Source organism: Callithrix jacchus, chromosome 4, assembly GCF_049354715.1.
Source record: "Callithrix jacchus isolate 240 chromosome 4, calJac240_pri, whole genome shotgun sequence".
NCBI lineage: Eukaryota > Metazoa > Chordata > Mammalia > Primates > Cebidae > Callithrix > Callithrix jacchus.
In genome coordinates this window covers 125636579-125662948 of record NC_133505.1, presented here as the reverse complement: position 1 = coordinate 125662948, position 26370 = coordinate 125636579, and the positions used below count along the sequence as shown (strand labels likewise).

Genomic DNA, 26370 nt, shown 5'->3' with positions numbered 1-26370 from the left:
GTGAGAAGGTTGTACCTTAGGGGTACAGAGGATATATGGGAACTTTGTACTTTCCACTCAATTTCGCTGTACACCTAAAACTTCTGTTTAGAAAAAAAAAGTCTGTTTTAGAAAACGTACACACACACAAAAGAAAGGAAAAAAAGGGAGATACTTGTGCCCTGCAACTCTCCTCTTGATAATTGAAGAACAGGGCTTGACTCCCTAGGGATAGCTTGTTTCAAAGAAAAAAACAAAGGAAGAAAAGAATATAATTTAAAAAGGTAACTCTATCTGACTTTGCTCATTTTATTGAAATTTAAGCTAATTCATTTTACCAATCACTAAACAATTAGTAACTTTATTAACAACTAGTAAGACTAGTAATAACCTCATAGTATTTGTAAAGTTTAGAAAGGAATCTGAACAAAACATGTTCTTTATAAAGTTGACAAATCTTTTAAAGATAGCACATTTCAATTTTAAAAATCATTGTGTCACTACTGCAAAAATGCAAATGTAGTGAAAATTGACATAGAATAATATGTATGAGTTAGAATATTTGGGCTTGCCTTTTTATTACACATATTGAAACAAAAACAATCCTTTGAGATGAGACACTACATGAAAATAGTGTTTGTTTTCTATGGAATACATTCTTAGCTCTATTTACGATATTATGGGAACATTGTGATATCCCAGCAAATAATACCTTTTTTGGCCTGTTGAGGTGGCTCACGCCTGAAATCCCAGCTCTTTGGGAGGCCAAGGTGGGCGGATCACCTGAGCTCAGGAGTTTGAGACCAGCCTGGCTAACATGGTGAAACTCTATCTCTACTAAAAATATAAAAATTAGCTGAGTGTGGTGGCAGGTGCCTGTAATTTCAGCTACTCAGAAGGCTAAGACAGGAGAATTGCTTGAACCCAGGAGGCAGAGTTTGCAGTGAGCCGAGATTGTGCTACTGGCATTCCAGCCTGCACAACAAGAGCAAAAAAAAAAATACCTTTTTCTCTTGATTGCTAAAGATCTGTAGTTGCGGATGCTCCCCATATTGGGAAAGCCCTACCAGATCTTGGCCTGGACCAAGTGAGGAAGACTATCTGTCACCACAGACCTGCTGGCCTCACATTGACCCCAGAGGTCTTAGCAAGACTAATCTAATGAATAAAAAGTTTCCCTGTTAATTAAAAACCAACTGAATAAACAGACCAAAAACCCTGAGGTTAAACTTTTAAACAAAATGACAACTTCTGAACTCAGTGACAGCTTCTGCCTGGAGACCATAGTCATAAACCACAAGACAGATGTTTTTGATGAGGAAATGACTGCAAACGGTAGACCTTAAGCTGATGCCAAACTAGTCTTTGTAAGAAAAATGTTCTTAACAATAGTGCTTCTTTCCAAAAAGGAATGGACTAGATAGGCCCAAGAAAAGGGCTTATTCATATATAAATATGCCCTCTAACTTTTGAGTTGCTAAATTATTATCCCTTAGAATATTTTAGAGAAATTGACTTATATTTTAGTCAAGTATTTCTTTTTTCTTTTTTTTTTCCCCTGTACCCTCTTCCATTTGTTAACGGCACAGGAAGTTTTATAAAATAATGTCACAATTTGGCCATAAAGAAAGAGAACTATTAAATGCATATGATCCAATTTTTTGAGTTAGAACTAGAAACACTGGCTTTTTCTTAGGAGAATGAGATACTTCTTAGAAACGGAACAAGCTGTCCTTTACAAGTAGTGATTACTAGAATTCTCATTTTTTAAAACTGGCTTTATCAGGCATTCTGACTCTTTTTCTAAAGAAATTGCTGTTGCTAACCACGCTTTCATTTCACTGGGGAATTAATGTTCAGTGGTGCATTAGAATTCATGCAGTAGCATTAAATAATTACTGTTTCTTTATATATCTCCTACCAACTTAAAAGTACATTAAAATTGGCTGTAGGAGAATTCGGGACACCTCAATCTGAAGAAAATCCCCGATCCCTATGTGTATATATATATATGTACATATATATATATATATATATATATAAAATCTTTACTCAGTGACTAAGAGGCAACTTCAAGTACTTGGCAACAAACAAATTGCACACATAGCAACAAGAAAGAAGTCGAGTAGTATAGAAAGAGAAAAAAGAAGCTGGTCCACATTAGCTCCCATGGTGGTAGTAAACCTCAGAGAATATCAGAGCTGTAGACAGCAGCTTGGCATGAAGGAGACAATTCATGGTTTTCCATAAATCTAGTTACAGGCTAGGCTGGTTAGGGCAGCACCATCTTGTCTGCCCAAGTAACATACAGGGCAGGAGGAGAAAAGTTGAGTATAGGGTTGGAGCTGAGCTGACATGGAGGAGGAGGAAGATGTGAGAGTTGAAGGATGTAGGGCAGGCAAAGAAAGGTGGGGCTGTGAGGGTCTTCAGTTGAGCCAGCTCCCAAGCCTGATTTGGTGTGTGTTATTATGGTGCCAGGCCTGGCCACAGCTTCTCAGACCCCTGAGAGGGCTGCCCTCTGTGCATGGAGCAGCAGGAGGGCTCAGAAGCCTCAGATGACTGTCTGAAGTTTTCAAGCAGCAAAAAAATGAGGGTTCTGTTCAGGGTACAGCAAAGAAAATCAGAAGGAGAGAGTCCCCAGCCTTGCTTTTCTCTACACTACCTTGGGCCTCAGCTTCATCTGTAAAACAGGGATGATAATACCCCAGAGAGGGTGTTATAAGGATTGGATATGTTAAATTGTATCGAATTCCCTTCACAATGCAGTGTGGTAGCTGTTTGACAAACTTGATTGACTTCTTCTTTTACAGCCTCAGACTCCATAACCCATGGTGACGACAGCTTCTACAGTTTCATTTACAGAACAGGATAATACTTTCTAAAATGTGAAACTACTACTCATCCAGTGAAAGAATTGTTGAGAAGCTTATGCATAATGCTTTATTCACCTCAGATCTCCAGGACTTTTGCTAGTTTGTGGCAAAGAGATAGCACATATGTTGCTGCCAGAACAGTGCAGGAAGCTGGCCCTGAAGGGCAGCGAGGAAGTGGGATATAGAAGCTCCTCGCTGAGCTATGGGAGGCAGGGCTGGTGGGAAGCCACAGGCCCACAGACCTAAAAACAGAGTGGTTGGGTCTAGATGCGTGCCTACAAAGTAGGGGTTGCAGTGCAAACTGCTGGGCTGTGGGCTAACTGTGGCTCACAGACTTTTTTTTTTACACTTACCCAGTGTAGTGGTTTTTTTTTTTTTTCTTTTAAATAGCTTTAGCCAGGAGCTTGATTTATTTTATCACATTCCCCATTCACTTCTTTTTTTTTTTTTTTGAGACAGAGTCTCACTTTGTCGCCCAGGCTGTAGTGCAGTGGCACAGTCTCAGCTCACTGCCATCTCTGCCCCCTGGGTTCAAGCAATTCTCCTGCCTCAGCCTCCCTAGTAGCTGGGACTACAGGTGTATACCAGCTAATTTTTTTGTATTTTTAGTAGAGATGGGGTTTCACCATGTTGACCAGGATGGTCTCAATCTCCTGACCCCGTGATCTGCCTGCCTTGGCCTCCAAAAGTGCTGGGATTAAAGGCGTGAGCCACCGTGCCCAGCTCCCCCATTCACTTCTTATTGCCGTAGACCTGGTGGTTCTATTCCTGTCTGGTCCTTCAAATATTCTGACCCCCTTTTTTGAGCCCACTGCAGAGCAGGGGCACAAACCAGAGAGCTGATAGTGGACTCAGAACCAGGGACTGAATGTCCCTTTGTCTTAGAATTTCAGATAAACAACTTTTTTTTTTTTTTTTTAACTGTAAGTAGGTTCTGTGTAATCTTTCCATTTCCTGAATCTGGCAGTACTGCTTTATTCCCATTATAATTCTCACCCTTGCAAAAATAGGTACTAAGTAGTCATTGTCATTGTAACACTGGGGTAAAGAATCTTTAGAACACCTTATCAGCCTTTGGGAAAGAGAGAGGGAACATATTTATTTCAGCATTTGAAAGAGCAAAGCATGTGAATGAGTGTTTGAATTTGATGTGGGGTAAAATTGGAAACTATCACTGCTAGAGAGTTTTTTTCCCCCCCGTACTGGGTGCTGACAGCTAGAAGGTGACTGGAGGCGGGCCTCACTCACTGAAGAATCATGTAAGGACAGGGATCATTCCCGAGACTGTCTTGGGTGGCATCTTGATACCTGTTACATGAGAGAGTCCTGAATACTTTCAGATGTAATTGTGGTAGACCCCAGGCCTGCAGTCTTTGTGAAGGCGGAGTCACACCAGGCTCTGCACTGTCATCTGTTGGTGACATTGGCCTCTTTTCTTTTTCATCCCTGAATTGCTCTACCCTCTCTGAGTTCAGCTAAAGTTCTGCTTCCTTCAGGCTGTTCTCCCTTATCTCTGTTTGACTCCTGAAGCCTAGGAGGACTCTGAGGAGGTGGTGTCCATGGATAAAGATCAGCCAGGCTTATTGAGTGTCTTCTAGTCAGGTGCACTGTCACATCTAATCTCCTCACTGCGCTGTAAGGGAGATAATTTTTTTTAATAAACTTTATTTTTTTTTTTCTTTTTGAGACAGAGTTTCGCTCTTGTTACCCAGGCTGGAGTGCAATGGCGCGATCTCGGCTCACCGCAACCTCTGCCTTCCGGTTCAGGCAGTTCTCCTGCCTCAGCCTCCTAAGTAGCTGGGATTACAGGCATGTGCCACCATGCCCAGCTAATTTTTTGTATTTTTAGTAGAGATGGGGTTTCACCATATTGACCAGGATGGTCTCGATCTCTTGACCTCGTGATCCACCCACCTCGGCCTCCCAAAGTGCTGGGATTACAGGCATGAGCCACCTTAGAGCAGTTTTAGGCTCATAGAAAAATTGAGCAGAAATTATAGAGAGTCCCTGTATACCCGCTGTCCCCACACAGGCACAACCTCTCCTAATCTCAGCACCCCAAATCACAGTGGTACATTTGTTAAAATGGGTTATTCTTATTTAAGGATGAGAGAACTAAGGGGTGGAGGAGCAGACCCTGAGGCAGCCGGGCTCAGGCTTACCCACTGCAACCTGCTCAGCCATGTGACTATGACAGCCCTGCCTCAGTGTTGAGTCTGTCACTGCCCCATGGTCCTTCTAGCCTTCCAGACCGTCATTCCCACAAGGAAATGTAGGTGATGGGATAGCATTAGATAAGCAGAGGAAAGGGTGGTTAGATTGCTATCTGTTGTTTGTCCGTGGAGAAATTCTCTTCCAGTGGATAAGTGAAGGTTTGGCAAAATTGTGAATTAATTTTCCCCAAGTAGCTTTTTACCTATTTCCCTCCATTCTGTTCTCCAATTCTACCAAAGATTGAAAGAAGTAACTTCAATGACCCTAAAAATATTTTATCTGAAAGTTCCAGAAGTTACTTTCATATGACAAGTAATTTTAAGCGAAGTTTGATGGAAATTACTGTCAGGCTTTTAAAATCACCATTTTTCAAAGCAACAACCCTAAGTGTAGTTTTAGGAGAAATGGTACATCACTTTCAGGTTTGGCAGTGAGTTAGATTGCTCTTCTACCCCAGACCTTGCCTGAAGCAGACACAGCCCCTTGTGTCCTCAAGAACAGCAGGAACATGAGTATCGCTGGACCACAGAGCTTCTTCCCTTTCATGACAGACAGTGGACTGTTACATAAATTAGCCAAAGATGGGCTATGTCTGTTGGTCTCTAGGTTATTTCCTCACTGCAGGCTGAGACCTGCTAATTCGAGCCCACTAACACCAAACTCAAATTTTTATACATCTAATTATTTTTTAAATAGTCCAAACAAGCAGATTTTTAGCCATTTAGACCCTGCCTGCTTTACACGTTCTGTGAAACCTTACCTAGCATCTGTTGGTCATTGATAAGATAGAGCTTTGTGGTTTTAAGACCCCAAGCTGCTACTGCCCTTCAAAGTTAACTGACCTAGAGATACTCCACCATGCGCAAAGTGACATGACTGTCCTAAGCCCTCATTCCAATGCACCTCTCCCCTGGGAGCTCCTTCGCCCTCCTCCCCTTCTGCATAGTAGCCTCCTCACCCTAAGCCTCTGGATGGCCTCCCATGCAACCCCATACAAAGCACCACTCATTAAAGCTTGTTGTGTGTTAACTGCCTCTTGTGGTCCTGTCTTTTACCCAGATCAACCATAAATCCTTCAAACAAACCCCTTCTATACAGTAGTACCTTGACACAACTAAGATTTTATGAAAGCCAGAATATGAACCTGCAGAACTAAAGATCATTCCATGTTGCCTTACATGTGGAGAGGACCTTTCTACTCTTTATCCTTTCTTTTTCCTTTTGGATACCAAATAGTTGTATACATTTTTAAATGTTTAATATTTGTAAAGAGCTTATGTGCAATATAGATTTGCCTGGCTTCACATGTATTTGTCCTTCCTATTTATGTGTTATACTGGGAAAAATTATGAAGCTCTTTTAGATTGCAAAGATCACAGACATTCTTAGGTTTTTAATCAAAGTAGTTATAATGCCTAAAATGCACTGAGCACTTACTGTGTTGGGCAGTGTGTTAAGCTCTTTACATACAGTGTTAGTCATCATCACAACCAATGAGGCTTGTGTTTTTATTCACATTTAATGCGTGCGGAAAGTGGACTCAGAGAGATTAATTGCCTCACTTAGAGTCACACTGACGATGGCAGAGCTCAGATATGAACCCAGTTTTTCAGATGCATTCACCCGTGACCTACTCTATGCATTACTCCTCAGTAAATGAGAAGCTTTTCTGCAAGTAGACACAGGAAAGTAAGCAAACAGTCTCAGCAGGCAAAAAGGAGAAGGGAAGATGACTCATCAACATTCAGGACTCAACAGCAGTGTTGATAGTCCTGTGGCTGCTATACAGAGCTAACACCGTTCCACTGGGGAACCATGCAAATGGCAAAATTATCTCTGCCTTAGCCTCCTCTTAACTTTTTTCTCCTTGTGTTTCTCCTCTTCTTTTTTCCTTCTACTGCTTCTTGGCCCTTTCTGTTTGTATTTATACTTTTCTGTTTCTGTATCACTCTCTGCTTTCTAGGTTTTCTCTGAATAACTTCCAGTTACATTTCCCTAGGTAAAGTGGATGGTTGTGTTGTCTAGCCCCATCCATTAGTGATAACTACACACTGGAGCACCTCACCATGGAGGCTCATGGGCAGCCCTCAACTGTCTGCCTTTGAATTGGGCACTAGGCCCTGCTTCATGGAGCTGGGCCAGCATCACATCCTACAAACTATGGAAATTGTATGTAAGATCCCATAGTAGGAAGCAGTAAGTGGGACTTGAACTTGTAGGCTTCAATGAAAGAGGGCAATGAAAGCTCAAAGTTTTCCTAAGATCTGTCTAACAAAAATCATGTAATTTTTCTAAGAATTTTAATGTGTCTAAAATGAAAGTTTTAAGATTATATGATTAAAACTTCAGCAAATAGAAGTATTTGTTAAGAGTAGTTCTAGCAATAAATATGCAAGATATGAATTCTACCCATACTTGAAACATTCAAACGTACCTTTTTCATCAGTGTGCTTGATTAGATCAGGACATTAAATTGTTGGGAAAAACAATAGAGTTGTATATAACATTTAATTAGTTTTCTTAGTCTTCTATATTCATAAGCATTTACTGAGTATGTAAGCAGGCAGAATTTTATATTTCAATACATTATCAGTGAGATTATAAATAAGTTAAAAGTTCTATATACTTCCCTTCCAGTCCTTTAAAACAACTTTTCATAGTGTAACATATTCAATAAATGACCTGGCCTAATTAATCAGCCCTGCTGCCAATTGAGAAGAAAGAACAAAATCAAAGAATCTTTTCTATAAGCATGGAGTCCAGGGAAAGTAATACTATTTCTTTAATGGCTTACACCTTATTTTATATTTTCTTGGTTAAGATAATGAATTGCAATTATGAAATTTTGGGTGATTCTCTTTGTTTCCTTCCACACAGATGTCAGCTATACCTTTCACCGGGATCAAATATATGCATTTAGGGAAAAACAAAACAAAACATCTTTGGCTTACTTTGTTTGTCTTTTTTTTGTGTGTGAGGGTTTTGCTGTGAGGGTTTCACTGCTGCATTTGAAATTTGGGCCCATTTTACTTCTACATGGAATTAGGCTGTAGAGCCCTAATAAAGTTAATGAAAGATGACAAAAAACTAAGGAGCCTGTGAAGAGGGGGGGATCAATTCTATCCTCGTTAGTAGTTAAATTTTAGAAGTGACTTCTTTGTTCTGCCAGCCCATGAGAACTGGGTCTAGAGAAATTAAATGACTTCATCCCCATTGCCTCTCAGCTAGGTATGGCTTAATACTATAAAATTAAAAGCTGGTAACCTTTTGATGCTTTCAAATATTTGTATAAGTGGTAAATCTGAGTTAACAAGTTGATTTTTTATATGTGACTTTTTAATTGAAGCTCATGGTTATTCTGTGCATGTGTACACACACACACACACATACACACACAGTGTCTTACAGTTGGCTTTAATGTGGTAAATAATTTCCAGAAATGATCAGCTGGTGGAATTGGTTATCAATATGACCGTTTTTCTTTATAGTTGCTGGATAAACCCCTCCCAATGCTTCATTCAAGGCATTTTGACCACTTCATTTTCTTCTTTTCTAACTTTAACTCATAGAAATCCCAAGGGATCAGGAACCCATTTTGAGAAATATGTCAGCAACTTTTGAAATATAGGAAACTAACCAATTAGTGTCAGCTTTTCTCTTGAGGGAAGAAGATAGGAAAAGTTAATATATACTACAGAGGTTACTGTAGGAGATTCTCTACTAGTAGTACATTGTATAAATTATCATTTTCAACAAAGCTGAAACAAATCATAACTTTTTTCCTGTTTTGATGTTCAGCATATTCCAAAAGCTTTTGAATTTATGAAGTATCTTTGGAAATTTATAGGAATGAAGAATTAATTAAATGTAGTACATTTAATCGGAAAACCAAATGCAATTCTAATACAATCCCTAGGTATTTTACGGATTTTTTTGTATACCTAGTCTTTCAGAGGCTCATTGGTTTCTATTATTTTTTTGTGATGTGAATTTAATTAGTTTTAATACAGATTTAAAATTTAATAAACATGTGATTACCTGCCATCTGTCAAGCAGCATGCTAGGTGCAAAAACACAGACCATGCTCATGTATTCCTTATGTGCACCCTGTGAGGAATTATCCCAGATTTTCAGATAAGAGTCACAAAAACTATGACTCATCCTTAAGTATGTGACTAATCACTGGCATTGTAGGGATTATAAATCAAGTCATCTGACCCTCAAATCTATTTCGCTTCTCAACAAAATTAGTTTATAAGAAGAAAATCCTGAAAATACGACCATACACACATTCTGTTGATTGTTGGAAGATCAATAGTCTGATTCAGTAAAGGAAGATTTTGTTGCTGACTGATTAAAAAAAGGTGATGCAGTGTGTTAGACCAGCAAGGAGCCGAACCTGGCACCTTGTCTGTGGAAAAATGTGATGACTTTGAGTAAAGTTGTTTTGTAACTTCCAAGCCTCAGTTTCTTCATCTCCCTTACAATGGTAATAAAACATATTTCATAGGGTTGTAGCAAGAATTGGTTACAATACTGAAGTTATTAGCAGAATACTCAGCAGATAGTACTGGTTTTTGGTAACTGTTGGTAGTAATAGTGGCAAGTCAGGAAGGTAATAAACAAATCAGTTAAAGATGCTGATTGTTGTGTTCAGGAACGTATGAAAACTTTGTTATTAATAAAATAATATTGATCTCACTGAAGATTTTTAGTGGTAAATGGCCCTTGAATAATATCTAAAACTATGTGATACTTTAAAATAGTCTAAAATATGGAGCCAGATTGGAACATTTTCCAATTATGTTCATATTTTGATTACTATTGCTAATAGATTGGGGATCGTGGCATGAATAAGTTCTAGACAGTTGAAGAATCCCAACCCTTTTAAAAATGTGTATATACAAATAATTATATGTATTTTTTGAATCATTGAAAAAACTTTATACAACTAATTTATGGCAGAAAGGTTTGGCTTTTAAAGCCATTATTGGTACAAGGACTCTCAATTAGGAATATACTAGATCAATCTTCAGTGACACACACATACACACATATGTATCCAATGAAAGATTGATGGCATTAAAATAAACTGACGTTTTCACAAAATCTAGGCATAATCACAGTTTTAGTTTTTATTTCCTGTAAATATCTTTAAATGCTTCTCCATATAGTCTTCATCAAGAAACATCAAAGTGTTTAAAGGGATAACCTTGAATATTTGTCTGTATGCTGTGAAGTCATCAAAGTAAGAAGAACTTTGTGCAAAAACATGAATTTTTAAATATAGTATTTACATATTTAATCTGTTATGAAAATGAATTAGATAAATGTAGAAATGGTTCATGCTTTTAAGATAAGCTAAATTCCTGTTGTTGGGAACTAACCCTTGAAAATATCATTTGTATTAAATAGGATTAAATGGACTCAATAAAGAAAACTTTCCATTTGGAAACATAAAAGGATAGTGTGTATGTGTATGAGCGTGTTTATATGAGCGTGTGTGTTCTGGTTTATATAATCATCACCATTTTACTTTTTAACTAGTGAATTTTAATGTTTTAACCTTTGCTCTTTAATATATTACCTATTTTGTAACAAAAACATCTCCATTCAAATTATAACCCTATTTTTATTTTTTTTCTCAGATGATGAAGCATGCTTGGAATAATTATAAAGGTTATGCCTGGGGATTAAATGAACTGAAACCTATATCAAAAGAAGGCCATTCAAGCAGTTTGTTTGGTGAGTAGATGTGCTTTGGTTTCTTAATGACGGTAACTTCTCCGTAGTTGCTTGAGCTTATGGGTGGGGGAGAAGTCTGTGTAATATGGCCCTTCAGGCCATTTGGTTAGGAAACTGGTACACCTGATGGAATCAGATAAGAACTATGCATAGTGTGTCCTTCAGCTAGAATAGTGGCTGCCTGTAGAATAACCTGCGTAACATTAAAAAGTACTGATGCCTGGGGCATACTTCCAAAGATTCTCACTTAGTGGGTGTAGGGTGCAGTATCAGGATTTTTAGCCTATGGGGTGATTCCCAGCTAGAAGCACTTGGTGGGCTGCACTAACTGCTTCCTGTTAGGTAAAAGCTGTGCCTTTATAGATAAGCTGGACAACACAGCCAGCCCTGGTGATCTTCACTGTATCTCAATTTTGGCTGTAGGTTTCTCCTGTTTGTACCATGGAAGAGAAAGTGAGGATGGATTAGGTTACTTGAACTTCCATTTATCCACTTTTGCTTGCTTTATTGCATTTGGTTCCCACAGCAGCCCTCTGTGGTTGCTACTGTGGGTGTTAATAAGATTCCATTGCGGAAGTTAAGGAAGATAAATAACACAAGGGTTTCATGGATTATTTGGGTCACAGAGCTGTCTAGTATCCTACTACTACATTTGATTTCTTTCTAATCCTCAAAATTTTGTCTGTAACTATCACGATGAAGGGAATGCAGTGTTACTCTGGAGCTTCTGAAATTAACAATAGAACACATGAGTTTCTATATTTTAACTGAAAATGTTAAATAATATCAACTCACATAACAGATAACAGTGTTGGCTCACATTTATGGAGCAATTACTGTGTGCCAAGTGCCATTCATGCATTATCTCATTTAGCCTCATTAAAATATGCACTTTATAGATGAAAAAAATGAGGCCCAGAGAATAGTTTTCCCAGAGATAGCCAACTTATAGATGAGAAAAATGAGGCCTAGAGAACAGTTTTCCCAAAGATAGCCACCTACTAACTGGCAGAGCAGAGACTAGAACCCTGGTGTGGCTAACATTAGAGTCCACGCTCCTAATCATGACATTATGCTTTTCCATTTATTTAGGACCTTCCATGTGTTTGGCTTTGCTTGTAGCACTGGTGATCATGAAAATAATGCAAGTTTTTGTGCAGGTCTCTACACAAGTCTTCACCTAGTATACAACATATAATATATAAATAGTGAATTATCAATGCACAGGGTGGTTCAATATATAGTTTCGTGAAGTTCTGAGGAAACATTAGGACATTAGGTTGGGATAAGGGCATTGCAAGGTTTGCAAGAACAGGTAGAAAGAGCTGGAAAAAGTAGAAGAAAGAAGACTGTTGGTCTATCAGAGTGACACAGTTTTGAGATGAACAGAGCCTATACCTGAAGTCTGAAGTCACTTCAGACATTTCCAAAATAGTGTTTTTAGGAACCAGCTAGAGTTAACATGGGTAAGGAGAAGTAAGAATTGAAGAGAGAAACTCTAGAACTTCATCCAGAACCTTTTTTTTTTCATTGTTTATTATAACATTTTTTGGAAAAATTATAACTCCATTTCACTTTTATCTCTATGAAAGTCATTCATACCATTAAGAAATCAGTTATGTGTTAAGAAATCAGATTGCCATAATTTTTATCAAAAGGATTATTTGATTCTCTGTTAAAACACTGATGACTTTAAAATTTATTATTTAACATTATAAACATACTAGGTCTCTTAGGCCTGACTTTTGTTTTATATTTCTCATTGATTTTTTCAGTAAAAAACACTTTCATAATCAAGATAAAAACTTACTCTTAGTAAAAGAGCTTCAGGTATTAGTATAAGGAAATGAAATATTAATAATTCAAATGGTATTTAATCTCATTCCATCTTCAAATTAAAATAACATACATAATAATTTTCTTATCATAGAAATACCAATGTAGTGAGACTTGTCACAAAGACATACAAAGTTTTCATTTTTACAGATGAGGAAGACTTTTAAATGACTTCTTTAGCCCATTATCTTTAGTTCCTTATCTGTGTAATATCGTAGTCCTGTATATTCGCTCAGCAAACCAGGCAGAAGATAGGAAAATGCAAGTTCTTTACCACCTGGATTCTTAGGAAATAGTTTTTAGTTTGAGATAAGTTGTTTTGAGTTTTAACCCTAAAAACAACGTTTTTGGAGAAACTATTAGGCATTATGAATCTGAGTTTCCCAGGTGTTAGCCACTGGGGAGCTCTTCAAGTCTGCTTCCTTCTCATGGTAGTTTCTCACCAGTTATGTTGAACCTTCCATCTCTTTCCTAGACAGAATAAGACTGGTTACTTCCTAAACAACTTTAGTGAATATAAAAAAGTATCTTAAGTATTCATCTCCCAATGCCATCTTAAACAGGAAACTAGAACTGTTATTTTAAGATTTCAGTGGTAGAAAAGATTTCAAGCAAAACTGCATCTCAAAGAGAGGTATTTTATGCTTGACCAGTTATACCCATGGAAAGCTAAAATACAGGCAATCAAAATATTTACTTAAGGCTCTTGATAACTAGAAATGAAATGTCAATGAAAATATGAAGCTGGTATCATATTTCAATATGCCCACTTTAAAATATTCCCTCCAGTGTCTCTGAATCCATAATTCTAGCTTCAAAAAAGTTCAAGGAAATTGGATTACAGTAAAATATGTCACAAAATGAAAGTGTCTTCAGGTTTCTTTCTCCTTATTAGATAAGATTTATAATTTATATCTTTTTGAAAATCAAGTGTTTTAATGTTCTATTATTACTTACAGTTTTCTAATGATAACTTCTCAATGTGGCATTTGGAAGGCATATGCCAGTAAAATAATTTTCATTTATATTTGTAGATTTAGTCTTGGATTGTCCAGAATACTAATTATGTATAGGAAGTGTAGTGCCTGGTCTTTAAGCAGCCATTCATTGCGTACCTGAGTGGAGGCTCGGCTACTTGCCACTTGCATAGCCCATAACAGGGATGAAGTGCAGAGAAAAGAAAGTGACTTTTATTTCCAAAGCTAGCAGTGGCTGGCTTACTCCTCCAGAAACTGCTTCAGACTTTGGCCTAGGAAGAGGGTCTTAAAAATGGAACTTGGACTGGGAGGCATGTGGGAAGGGTGCCTGAGTATAAAGTCTGCATGTCTTGTTCTTGTGGCTATCTCTAGCCATGGTCCACCTGGAGTGCGGGCTGGCGTCATAACAACAATAGCTGGGCTGCTGACTTAACCGCCTTGAGGTAGTCTCTGAAATTTTACAGCTGGGTCTCCATGCTTGATCAGTCTCAAGATTAGCCCCTGGAACCTCGAAGTTAGCATATAATTAGATCTACGTATACAGTTACGTAAATGTGCATGGGGTAAAGGAATGCATAATGAGAAAGGGAAGGGAGTGAAGTTTCAAAGCATGTTTCAAGGGCATATTTTAAGACTAAGGAAAAGGTTTCTAAAGTTTGTTTCAAGGTTACATCTTGAGAAGAAAGGACAAAGAAAAACATTTAAAAATGTACTTTGTGAAGCTAAATTACTCAATTACAGTTGAGCATCATTGTCACAATTGCACAGGACACCATAAGGAATCTGGAGATAAATAAGACATGACTTGTTAGTTCTAAGTGTATAGGCTGAGTGCCTGGCTCCTACCTCTAATTCCAGTACTTTGGAAGGCTAATGGGGGCAGGTGGTTGCTTGAGGCCAGGAGTTTGAGACCAGCCTAAGCAATATAGCTAGACTCATCCCTACAAAAAAATGTTAAAAATTAGCCAGGCATGGTGGCACACGCCTGTAGTCCCAGCTACTTAGGAGGCTGAGGCAGGAGGATCACTTGTGCCCAGGAGTTTGGGGCTGCAATGAGCTATGATTGTGCCACTACACTCCAGCCTGGGGGACAGAACAAGACCCTGTCTCAAAAAAAAAAAAAAAGTGGGCAGATGCAGTGGCTCATGCCTGTAATCCCAGCACTTTGGGAGGCTGAGGCGGGTGGATCACGAGGTCAGGAATTCGAGACCAGCCTGACCACCATGGAGAAACCTTTCTCTACTAAAAATACAAAAAAATTAGCTGGGCATGGGGGTGTGCACCTGTAATCCCAGCTACTCAGGAGGCTGAGGCAGGAGAATCACTTGAACCCAGGAGGTAGAGGTTGCAGTGAGCTGAAATTGCACCACTACATTCCAGCCTAGATGACAGAGCGAGAGTCCGCCTTGAAAAAAAAGTTTATAGACACTAAAACATGCCCACATGTAATTTTAATACAAGGTAGAAGGTGATAAATGCCAAGGCAACATGAAGTCTCCATGTCATTGGAATTCAGAGGAAATAAACCACAGAGGTCAGAACTTGTAGGGGACAGAGGGCAGTTAGCATCAGTCAGAGTTTATACAGGAGGTGAAATTTCATTTTGGAGTAATGACTTGTTAGAACTCTCACTAAACAATTTTAGATCTAGTTAGAGTTTTGCACAGGTATACTTTGATGTAATTACATTAGCCTTAATAAGTCTGTTGCTCCTTGGTTTTAGGCCTATTCTTTTTCTGCTAGAGAATGTAATCACAATGAAATTTCTCAGAGAAATTTCTAAGACATTTATTTTTTATAACTCAGAAGAAACTTCAAAGATTAGTATATCAGTTGATAGCCTGTGGTAATTTTTAGTTTGGTTTGGTGCCATTTTATATATTCTTCCACTGAAAGAATTTTAGACTATGTTTAATATTACTGCTTATTAATAAATTCAGTGTTACCCTTTCCCTTTCCTAGGTATGGTCAATTTACATTTATTTTATCTATCCAAAGTATTTTATCAAATGTTTTTCTGATATTTTCAGGTAACATCAAAGGAGCAACTATAGTAGATGCCTTGGATACACTTTTTATTATGGAAATGAAAAATGAATTTGAAGAAGCAAAATCATGGATTGAAGAAAATTTAGATTTTAATGTGGTAAGTTAAATAGGAGTTGCTAATTCAGTCCTTAAATTCCAGTTAATATGGATAAATTCTGTAGTGGGCCCTATTATTATATCATAATGTATTCTAACAAAAATAATGCAACTTTAGATAGTAAGAATATTATTATCATATACTACATTCTTAAATTCTTCTCGCTTGCTACACAAATTTGTGTCTTTGTTTTTTGGCAAATTAAAGATAGGAGAAAAGGAATTAGTATTTGTTGAGACCTACATCTGCCTAGTATTCTTGTTCAAGTCCCACAGCAACTCTGAGATGGGCGTTACTTGCTCACCTTTATAGATTAAACATTTGAACCTCAGAGGCTTACTCCAGACTACACAGCTGGTTGTATATCAAGAGCTTTAATTCTAATGTAGGTCTGTGGGGCTCCAGTGCTTATGCTTTTACATTGCATCATGACATATCCAGCACCAGCAGCAGCATTCATTTTTTCATGAAGAAGGCTTCAAATTTTGTTGGTCTTATATACCTCTTAGTAAAAACAAATTGATTATATATGTTATTTTTTAAACATTCTGTATATATGCTGTCATTCTTAGCAAATATTTCAAGGCCCATTGTACACTGAGGGAAAGAATCAGAATTAATGAATACTTCTAATACTTCTTGATCACTTTGACTGTGGAGGACTACTTCTTATCAGCTCTTATTTGATAGTCATTGTTTTACTTTATCATAATATTGACAAAGAACTTATTCTAAAAAGTGTGTAGGCCACGGAATTTTTTAGTCATTCACTTAAGTGTGCATTATCGGTATTATTTCTAATCTGAGACCACTCTGCAGAAATTGTCATAAGCCTCTTGCCTTGGGTAAGCATTTGATAATATCTGTAAACCCCAATCATCATGCACAAGTAACATGCTATATGTTAAAACTGGACAGAGAGAATTTCCCTACTGTTGCTTCTGCTTTGGGCACTCTTGTTCTCTCAGAGACCAAGTGAGGACACCAGTGGTAGGCAGAATATTAAGAATCAGTAAAACTAAGTCTTTCTCCCATCTATTTCAATTAAAAACTTACATAAATTAAAAGTTTAATGTTTTGTTTCTACTTCCCTAATTAACTGCTATATATACTGCATTCAGGAGACTTTAAAGACAGGCACATGAGTCCGTGTTTAATTTGCCTAATAATTGAATCTAGAATATAAAGGAGACAAAATTCCAATCAATTTTAAGGGACCTTGGGGAATCAATGTGTTAAACCTTTCTGTTTCAAATATAAGAGAACAGGCATAAGGAGCTAGTGATTTGCTCAAGGTTATGGAGCTATTTGAGTAGAATGATCTGTGGTAGTGCTGGTATTATTGATAGAGCTAAATATGAAAAATTAAACAATGGAAAAAACTATGTTTCATTTTGGAGGCTTACTCCTTTAATAATAATACTTCTGTTAGCCGGGCATGGTGGGTTATGCCTGTAATCCTAGCACTTTGTGAGGCTAAGACAGGCAGATCATGAGGTCAGGAGTTCAAGACCAGCCTAGGCAACACGGTGAAAAAAAATAAAAAAATTACCTGGGTGTGGTGATGCAAGCCTGTAATCCCAGCTACTTATGAGCCTGAGGCAGGAGAGTCACTAATATACATCTCTACTAACAATACAAAAATTAGCTGGGCATGGTGGTGCACGCCTATGATCCCAGCTACTCAGGAGGCTGAGGCAGGAGAATCACTTGAACCCAGGAGGCCAATGTTACAATGAGTCGTGATCATGCCACTGCACTCCAGCCTGGGCAGCAGAGCAAGACTCCATCTCAAAAATAATAATAATAATAATAATACTTCTGTTTGACCTTGTTATTATAAATAAATTCAACTACCTACCTTCAAAAACCTGCAGGCTTATCTTTAGCTATATAAGAGACTGACTGATATCTCTGTCTTCAAGAAGGGGTAGGGGAATAATAACTAAATTCCTCCAAACCTAATGATGGAAAACTGGAAAGCAAACTTTAATAACACTTGACTTATCAATAGTGTCCAGGTTTCTTACTGAATGTTTAGGTGGTCCATCTGATAAATATAGCATTGTTGCCCCAAACCTCCTCAAATGTAACAGCAGTTTTTACTTTCATGGCCTGTGTGACCTGTGGTAGTCTGAGGAGCTCTGAATTTGGGGCCAGGGGTTGGAGTTGGTGGAGGATGAGCAGCAGTTTTGTTTAAAATGACTAAGTACAAAGATAACAGAAAGGATGTTACTGTAACAGAAGGCAGTTAGCTGTCCTCAGACCACCACAGGGTGCCTGGAATGTGTTCCATGGGTCCTGGGGACCTGTGAGAAGGAAAAATGAATCTAATAAGGGATATTAGACTAGGTAGAAGAGAAAAAGAACTTACTGGGTTTCCTTACTTGTAAGATGAAGAGATTAGACTAACATTGAGTTATTGCTAAGATACAGAACCCTGAAGTTTTCTTTGTTTATTTAAATTTTTGTTTTAAAGTAAAATTTTATTCAATTAGTATGCAGACTTTTGAATATATATTTTAGGCCTGCTAATGATAGTTTTATGCTATACCTTTCAAGATATAATTTTAAAATATACTTCTAAAATATGTACAACTATTATGTATTCACAAAATTAAATATATATGTTTCAAAAAATTATAGCCACATTTCTCCAATATCTTTATTATAATTATACTGTTTTCTTAATATAAGAGGTCTTGAAAAGTATTTGTTGCAGGTCTCTCTTTGGGAATTATCATGTTTTCCCATGTTGTCAATGATATCCAAACAATAATGTTTCCCACATTAAAAATAGTAACATATAAATTCAGGAAAGGTATATTGATTCACTTTTCTAATCACTGTGTTATTAAGTTTTTCAGCTTACTATATTCTAGTTACTTTTAATATGTCACATAAGAATTTGTGTTATATTGACCCATTCTATGCAGAAATCCGAATGATCATTTTTTTAAATTACAGGATTTTTCTTCAAAAACATTGAGAAAGTTTTCCCATTTATATGAAGAAAGGAGAAACTGAAAGACCTTGGCAACAAAAGAAAAATTATACTAAATAACATGTAGTATCATTCTAGTTAATAAATATTATTACTTATATTTAAGTTAACACTTTTTCCTGGGGAGGTATTCTAATTGACAGTGTAAGGGCATTGTAAAAAAAAGTTAATGCATCTAAATTTACTGCAAAGGGAAAATAAAACTGAAACAAAGACTATTGTTGAGCATTGGTCTATCCTATGGTGCTCCTAAGTGTAAACAGATTTTACAGTCAAGAATAAATTTATTAATGTGAAATATTCAGTTTATATCACTGAAAAGTATAAAGGAAATGTTTTCTATTGGTTTATACTGTAATTAACTAAAACTCATTTTCTTTTCATTGGGGCATAAGAAGTTGATTCATTTTGCATAATTGGTAGCACAAAGTTCATGACTTTAATAACTGGCTTGAAATAAGTCACTAGGATTATATGTTCTGGGGAGTAAGGAGCAAGAACTTCGCAGAAGGAGCTTGTATTCAGTTCAAATATCTAAAGGCATATAGATGTTGGCAGAAAACCCTAAGTGTTGACTCCATGGAAAAGTTTTCTGATTTTAATTCAAAGTAATCCTAGGACAAAGAATCTAAAACTAATTCTTAGTCACTCTTCATTCACTTATGTATTATTTACTAAGTATCTTCTAAGGATCAGCATTTACCCTTAGGAAGCTTCTAGTCTAACAGGAAAGTAGTCAGAGAACCCTAGCAAGAGCCGTGGTATCTCAGGAGAGAAGAAATGAAAGAGGAAAGTACTATTTGGCCAGGCGTGGTGGCTCACACCTGTAGTCTCAGCACTTTAGGAGGCCCAGGTGGGTGGATTGCTTGAGCCCAGGAGTTCAACACCAGACAGGGCAACATAGTAAGTCCCCTTTTTTTTTTTTAAAGGAAACTACTATTTAGTAAAATGTGATGCATAGCAGGTATTACGATAGGTGATTTTTTTCATGGGTTATCTTGTTTAATCTTTGTGACAACCATACAGAGTAGTAACTGGTATTTTTCCCTATGTTTATAGATGAATAGGTGGTTAATTAGTCTGTCCCAAATTATACAGCAAGATCTGTGGTTTCAACACAGTCTTTCTAACCCAATAACCATGTGTTTTTTTAATTGGAGAAGAAATACAAAGAGTTGAGAAATATATAGGCAACCAGAGAATTTGAGTCCTCAGAGGTTAGGCATGTAATCTTAATATTAGAGGACTCGTTAGAGTTTATAGTTCAATAGAGATTTGATAAATGTTTGTTAAATGAATGAGAAATTAAGCCATCTTGTCCTACTTGCTGACAGCCTATGCTACACTCAGCTGGAAGATGAGCTCAGTTGCAAGGGTAGCTGTATTGTGTCATATGTTTATATAGTTAGAGATAATCTGGAGTTCAAGTCAATTGGTCTACCTCTTACTGCCTAACCTATTTCCAGAACAGATTTGTAGTGGCTGCTAATGACGAGAACATCAGTTGTAGAAGAACAAATGAGCCAGGGTTTCCTATTTGGACATTTCCAGTTTCCGTTGTGTTCTTTTACTGACACTTAAAAAAAAATTGGTTACCTAGAACCTCACATGAGAAATATTGAACAGTTTCTTCGGTAATGAAGTTTATAGAATATGTAGAACTTTTCTCCAGATAGCAATTTCTTATATTAGCCCTCTGTAAAAGCTAAAGCTGTGTTAAAATCTTCCTAAAAGCCATATTTCTAGACTGCAGTAAAGCGATATCTCAGTGTGAGAGGCAGAGGCCTGAGAATGGCAAAGGATATATGATCATCTTGCTTTAGACACTAACTAGCAACACATTGCAACTGTGATCTTTGGCAAGCTCCTGGATCATGCCTTTAGTTATAATGAACACCCTGTGTTTTGGAAAACAGAAGTACTGGTGGCAACAGTGACTTTTTTTTTTCTTTAATGTAAAGATCCAGATTGTTTGCATATGCAGTTGGAATACCCTCCTACTTTTCAAGAAAGAAAGTTGTAGGGTTCCCTATCAGTAGGCTATATGTCGACTTCAAGAAGCAACTTTGGATCTTCTCAAATGCATGACTGAGTACTTGGCTTAGGTCCAGAGTTCCATGCCATAGAGCATGAAAGAAGTGACTTTTGCCCTAGTGTTGCTCCTGAGAAGGGTCTGTTTTGGAGCTGCATTACATCCTGATGGGTGCAGATAACTAAATTAATTATCCTGTTAAATGAAGTTACTGAGTGTGTTCCATCTGAATGCTATGGAATACCTGCCAAGAATGTTGATTTGGGTTTTGGCTCTAAGAGGATACTATGCTGTTCTCTCTGATGGTAATTAGGGCTGCTGCTTGAGAGCCTCTGGACCTGCATGGTAAAACCAATCTATTAACACAGAGAAGATAGTTATTTGCATATGGTTGTAGCCCATAGACTTGCACTTTGTTAGCAGTCTCAAGAGATTTATCACATTGCTTAAATAGGAAACCAAAGGCTGCTAGGACACACTGTGACACACTGACTTACACTATGAAATATTGAATTTTAATCTGTTTAAAGGAGTTGTATACTTTTAATCCTTAAAGTGTTAATGCAGCCCACACTTTGAAGTATTATTTATAAATAAAGATGTATGCTAAGCCTAAACATAAGCGAGGCTTATTGGTAGTTACCAGTCTTTAATTAATGGCTTTGAAAAAAATCTCATGTTGCTTCTAACAAAGCCATTGGTTTAAGTTAAAGCATCATTATCATGTGTTAGTAATGGTGCAGTTGTTATTAATATTGGATTGTAGTGTAATAGTTGATATTAAACAGAATTATTGCATTGGTATGTAGTGGGAAGTTATTAAAACTTGCTTGATTCTCATGTGTGGTTAATAGCCAAGTACCCCAGGCTCATCGTTCACTAAGTAGAAAGCTGATACAGAATTTGGAGGAATAGCTAGCAAAAGAGTAGTCTTTGATTGTAGGGATCAGAGAATTGTCCTTTTAAAAACAGAAACTGTTACACTTTGAGTTCACTCTGAATATCATACACTCAGAGTAGAATTTAAATATTTCTGAAAAGTTCTTTTCCAAGAAGTATTTTTCCACTTAATGCAATCAGTCAGATCTGTCATGCTGTATGGAATCATAAGATAATAATTAAGAAGAGTTCTAATACAAGTATGCCTCTAAATAAACTTCATAAGGCTTGAAGGTCCAAAGAAACAATTTATCTTTTCCTCAGGGAAAGCTTACATCTCTATATAGTTCCTCAAGCAAAAGGAAATTGGCTGAATCTGCTCCAGAACTTAAATTTGTCATTTTCATTGTCAAGCCTGTTATTTCACTTACTGAGATCTATTAAAATACATCATCTTAGAGCTAATTTTGGTGAATAAGTTGCCTATAAAAATGTAATCTAATTTCAGAGTTGTTTAAAATGCTGTCTTATCTAGTGGGAAGAACTTGGTCTTTCAGGTACTCATTTGGAAACACATTTTGAAGTATTCGTTTTCTCTATTGCCTAGATAGGGTTGTTAGATACTTCCGTCCATGATCTCATGATATGTTGGTTTGGAAGAAGCCTTTCTTTGCAGAGAGATGGAGCATAATGTTAGGATTGGAGGAGGGAGGCATACCAAATAACTTATAAATTAGACTCTTTGTTTTTAAGGTTAGCAGTTTTTATTACTTTATGTCATGCATTTATATACATGTATATTAAATGAGTGGACAAAAATACACAGAAAAGGGGTAAATTTAAGATGGAAATTATCAATCTAAAACACCCAAGACAATAATAGAGAGTAGAACTGAGGCATAATTTTTTTATGATTTGTAATACTCACCTCTTGATTTTAGGTGTAAATTTAGCCATACCGTATATTTTATTAAATTTATAGATGAATCTGGTTTAGTATGTTCTTTGATTCAGTGGTCATTGCTGTAAGTAAATCAAAATAAAAGAACAATTTCTCCAATTCTGATTTGTTTTATTGGTAGATCTTTAGCTAAAATTCCCAACCTTCAGTTGCTTATCAGTTGACATTAATAGGTACATGGAATTTAAATAAATGATGGGATCTGCTTCTTAAACTGCCACTCACATAAGATTATGCACTAGAAGCCACGGAATATGTGGGGCATGCTGGAATGCACTCTTAAAGATTTTTAAAGGGGTGTTAATTTTATTTTAAAACAAACTCAAGTAGACTGCAAAATTCACATTAATGGTTAGAATAAATCTCACAAGATTTAGTATTATAGGCTGCTTTGTCTACCTACTGTCCTCTTTCTGCTCCAGATACCCTCTCTGTCATTAGGGTAAGTCAGTAGAAAACTTTGAGAATATCATGAATATTAAATAGGAATGTATTCATTAAATTTAATATCACTTTAATGGAAGTTAGAATCAGAAGTTTATAGAAATGACCTAAGACCCTCAATTTGTAGAAATTCACTTTTGAAAATCTAGATATCATATAAAATATATCAAGCCCAAAAGACAGTTGGTCAACTTGTATATTTCAAAAGAGGATTTTTAAGCCCTTGAGAAATAAGACCTCATATAGGTCAAAGAAGATGAATATTATGATTCTAGAGTTTCTGATTTTCCAGTGACCCCGGGAAGGTAGGTTTTAGTTCATTTAGGCTAACCTACTGCATAGTGGTAGTGGCAACAACTGTCTATTGAGTATGTTACTTGGGCCAGCTATTGTGTACAGTGTTTTACATCATGGAGGAATGCATTGTTCTATTTTACATATGACAAAATCAAGACTCAGAAGAAATAAGTTACCTGGGACCTCGCATTCAGACAATTTCCAAACCAGCTTTCCAATCCTAGGTCTTTCTGATTCTAGCAGTTTATAGTCTGCTGCCCCAGGATAGCCAACCAATTTGGTGTGGTGGGACAGTTTTTATCTTCTTAGGTCTTTTCATCTACAGATCTGTAAAGAGTGAACTAACAGGTCTAAATTTCAATCTTTTGGCCTAAAAACATAATACAACCTAGAATGTTGAAAGATACCTCAAATTAAGGTTTCTAAATTATTTAAACTTAACTTTGAAAAGGAGAGAGAAAGAATTACATGTTGGAAATTCAAATATGGTTCTGGTTTTCAAACAGCGAAGATGGTGACTTGAGAACTGTTAATGGTGGTGATGTGATATTCCAGAGCAAGACTGATTAAAGACAAGGACATAGCAGTCACATGGATTAACTAACAAGCTAGATTTGCTTCTTAAACAGGCTCACTAGGCAGACTATTAGATCCATGAAATCCAAAACCATAGCAAGTGACCTTGAGTATAGCACCTTGGAGGGTTGTTTATCAATATGTTGCAGTACAAGATAATAGAATTTAGATTTCAGAATATATAATTGGATCAATAACTGGTTGAATAACTGCATCCAATAGTTGATTGATGTCTAGCTGAAGATATATTTCTGGTGGTGTTTGACATGACTCAGACCTCCACCTTGCAATAATTTTTATCAGATGTCTGTATAAAGGTCTTGATTATCCAAAATTTTCACAGGAGTTAGAGAAAATGCATACATAAAGGACCCATAGCCAGAATAAGAATATAAGACCATCTTAACAGTATTCAATAGACAGAAATGTGGGGGACTATTACCAGGTTTAAAAACTGAAAGACACAAGTACAAATTGAGAAGAATATGATTTGAGGGTTTAAAGTTTACTAGATTTTATTATTAGACATTATTACTCTTAAACATAAGAAAGATAGTCATGTGAACCAAACTAAATGTATGGGTTACCTTCCCTTTTCCTTATCAGTAATTTTGTGGAATACTAAAGCCCTTGCCAATATTTATATAAAACTCATTCAGAGGGATAGACCTCAAAGTTAAATTACACCTATATAGAATACTTTTAATCAGATTATGTCAGGTGCACATTACAAATTATAAAATACAATTAAACACACTCACCAGTCTTACTCAGTGATGTTTTTGCCTAACTTTGACCTAGTAATTCTTTCTCCTAACTTGTTTTCGTAATTGTCCTTTTTATGATTTTTTTTGAATTTTTTTAACTTAAGCAATTACTAGGCTGTAATTGTTAGATCCTTAAACCTTTCTACAGAGAGCATGTAAGAATAAAATGAATACATATCTCCTTTTTTTCTGGAAATATTTTATCCCACTAAAATGCAGACTTAAGTGAGTTTGAAGACCTTAATGCCATTTCCCTATTACCTAGGACAGGGTCTGGCACATAGTGGTTTCTTAATAAATGCTTTTTAAAGGAAATAATATCTTATGATTTTGACTAAGTTTATCTGCCAGACATTGACACCATATATTAAAAATTGTTGTTAGTCCCATGATTATTACTGAATCATTTGATGTTAGGCAAAAGTAAACAACTACTCAGAATGTCCAATGAATGTGAAAAAAAGCTAACTAAAGCTTGAAATGTACTTTGTAATCTAAATAGCAGGTTAGCTGTTCTAACTTATCTAGTAACAGAATGCAAGACAGATCTATTTACTGATCAAATATAAAATATTGGTAGTAATTACTAATTGTATTACCATTAATAAAGAGACTTGGTGCATTATCATGTGAGGTGTATAGAAGTCAGAATAGCAGAGCCCTGAATCAAGAGTCACAGTACTCAAGTTCAAATCCACTATAAGTTTCAGTTTCAACATTTTTAAATGGACATAAGAATAGTAATTAATTCATAAGGTCAGTGTGAGGACTGAAAGAGATAGTCTATATAAAGACATTAGCACAATACCTGGAACATTGTATATAATAAAAGCAAGCTATTATTAATATAAATAAAGGCTTTTTCAGAAGGGTATAGTATACATTATTATTAGCATGTTCTTTATACAAAGATGAAATATCTTCTCAGGATTAGAGCAATAATGACAAGTTTCAGGCAAAAAGTTGGGAACCAGCACTAGAACCCAAGTTCTCAGACTTCAAATCCTATTTGCATTCCAGCTGTGCTACTCTGTCATGATGAAAAGATTCCTAGACTAATGTTGAACTACCAGCCTAAATATAGGCTCAGTGGCCTTTCAAGAAAAAAAGGCAGACAAATGAATAAAATAAAGGAGAATGCAGAATGGAAAGAAAAGAAAAAAGGCCCTGGCCCCATTCTGTTTACACAAATAAAGAATATCAAATATTGTATCTGCTGTTGAAGAGAGAGGAAAAAACTTTATTTTACAAATATTTTTGTAATTTTGTTTGAGAGTCAAAATTATTTTTATCTATTGTATTAGTCCATTTTCACACTGCTTATAAAGACATACCTGAGACTGGGAAGAAAAAGAGGTTTAATGGACTTACAGTTTCACATGGCTGGGGAGGCCTCACAGTCATGGCAGAAGGCAAGGAGCAAGTCACATCTTGCATGGATGGCAGCAGGCAAAGAGAGAAAGAGCATGTGCAGGGAAACTCCCTATTTAAAATCATCAGACCTCGTGAGACTTATTCACTGTCACAAGAACAGCATGGGAAGGATCCCTTTTGATGATTCAGTTATCTCCCACTGGGTCCATCCCACAACGTGTGAGTTATGAGAGATACAAGATGAGATTTGGGTGGGGACACAAAGC

General features: G+C 36.6%; 1 protein-coding gene across 2 annotated transcripts in view; it reads left to right on the top strand.

Annotated features, from left to right (window-relative positions):
* The window catches only part of MAN1A1 (mannosidase alpha class 1A member 1), a 183108-nt gene that overhangs the window by 39259 nt on the left and 117479 nt on the right, over nucleotides 1-26370 (top strand). For both annotated transcript variants that reach the window (XM_002746910.7, XM_054254374.2), the window contains 2 exons: nucleotides 10715-10811; nucleotides 15655-15770. In XM_002746910.7, the coding sequence (XP_002746956.1) occupies nucleotides 10715-10811; nucleotides 15655-15770 (213 nt within the window). The remainder of the gene's footprint in view (nucleotides 1-10714; nucleotides 10812-15654; nucleotides 15771-26370) is intronic.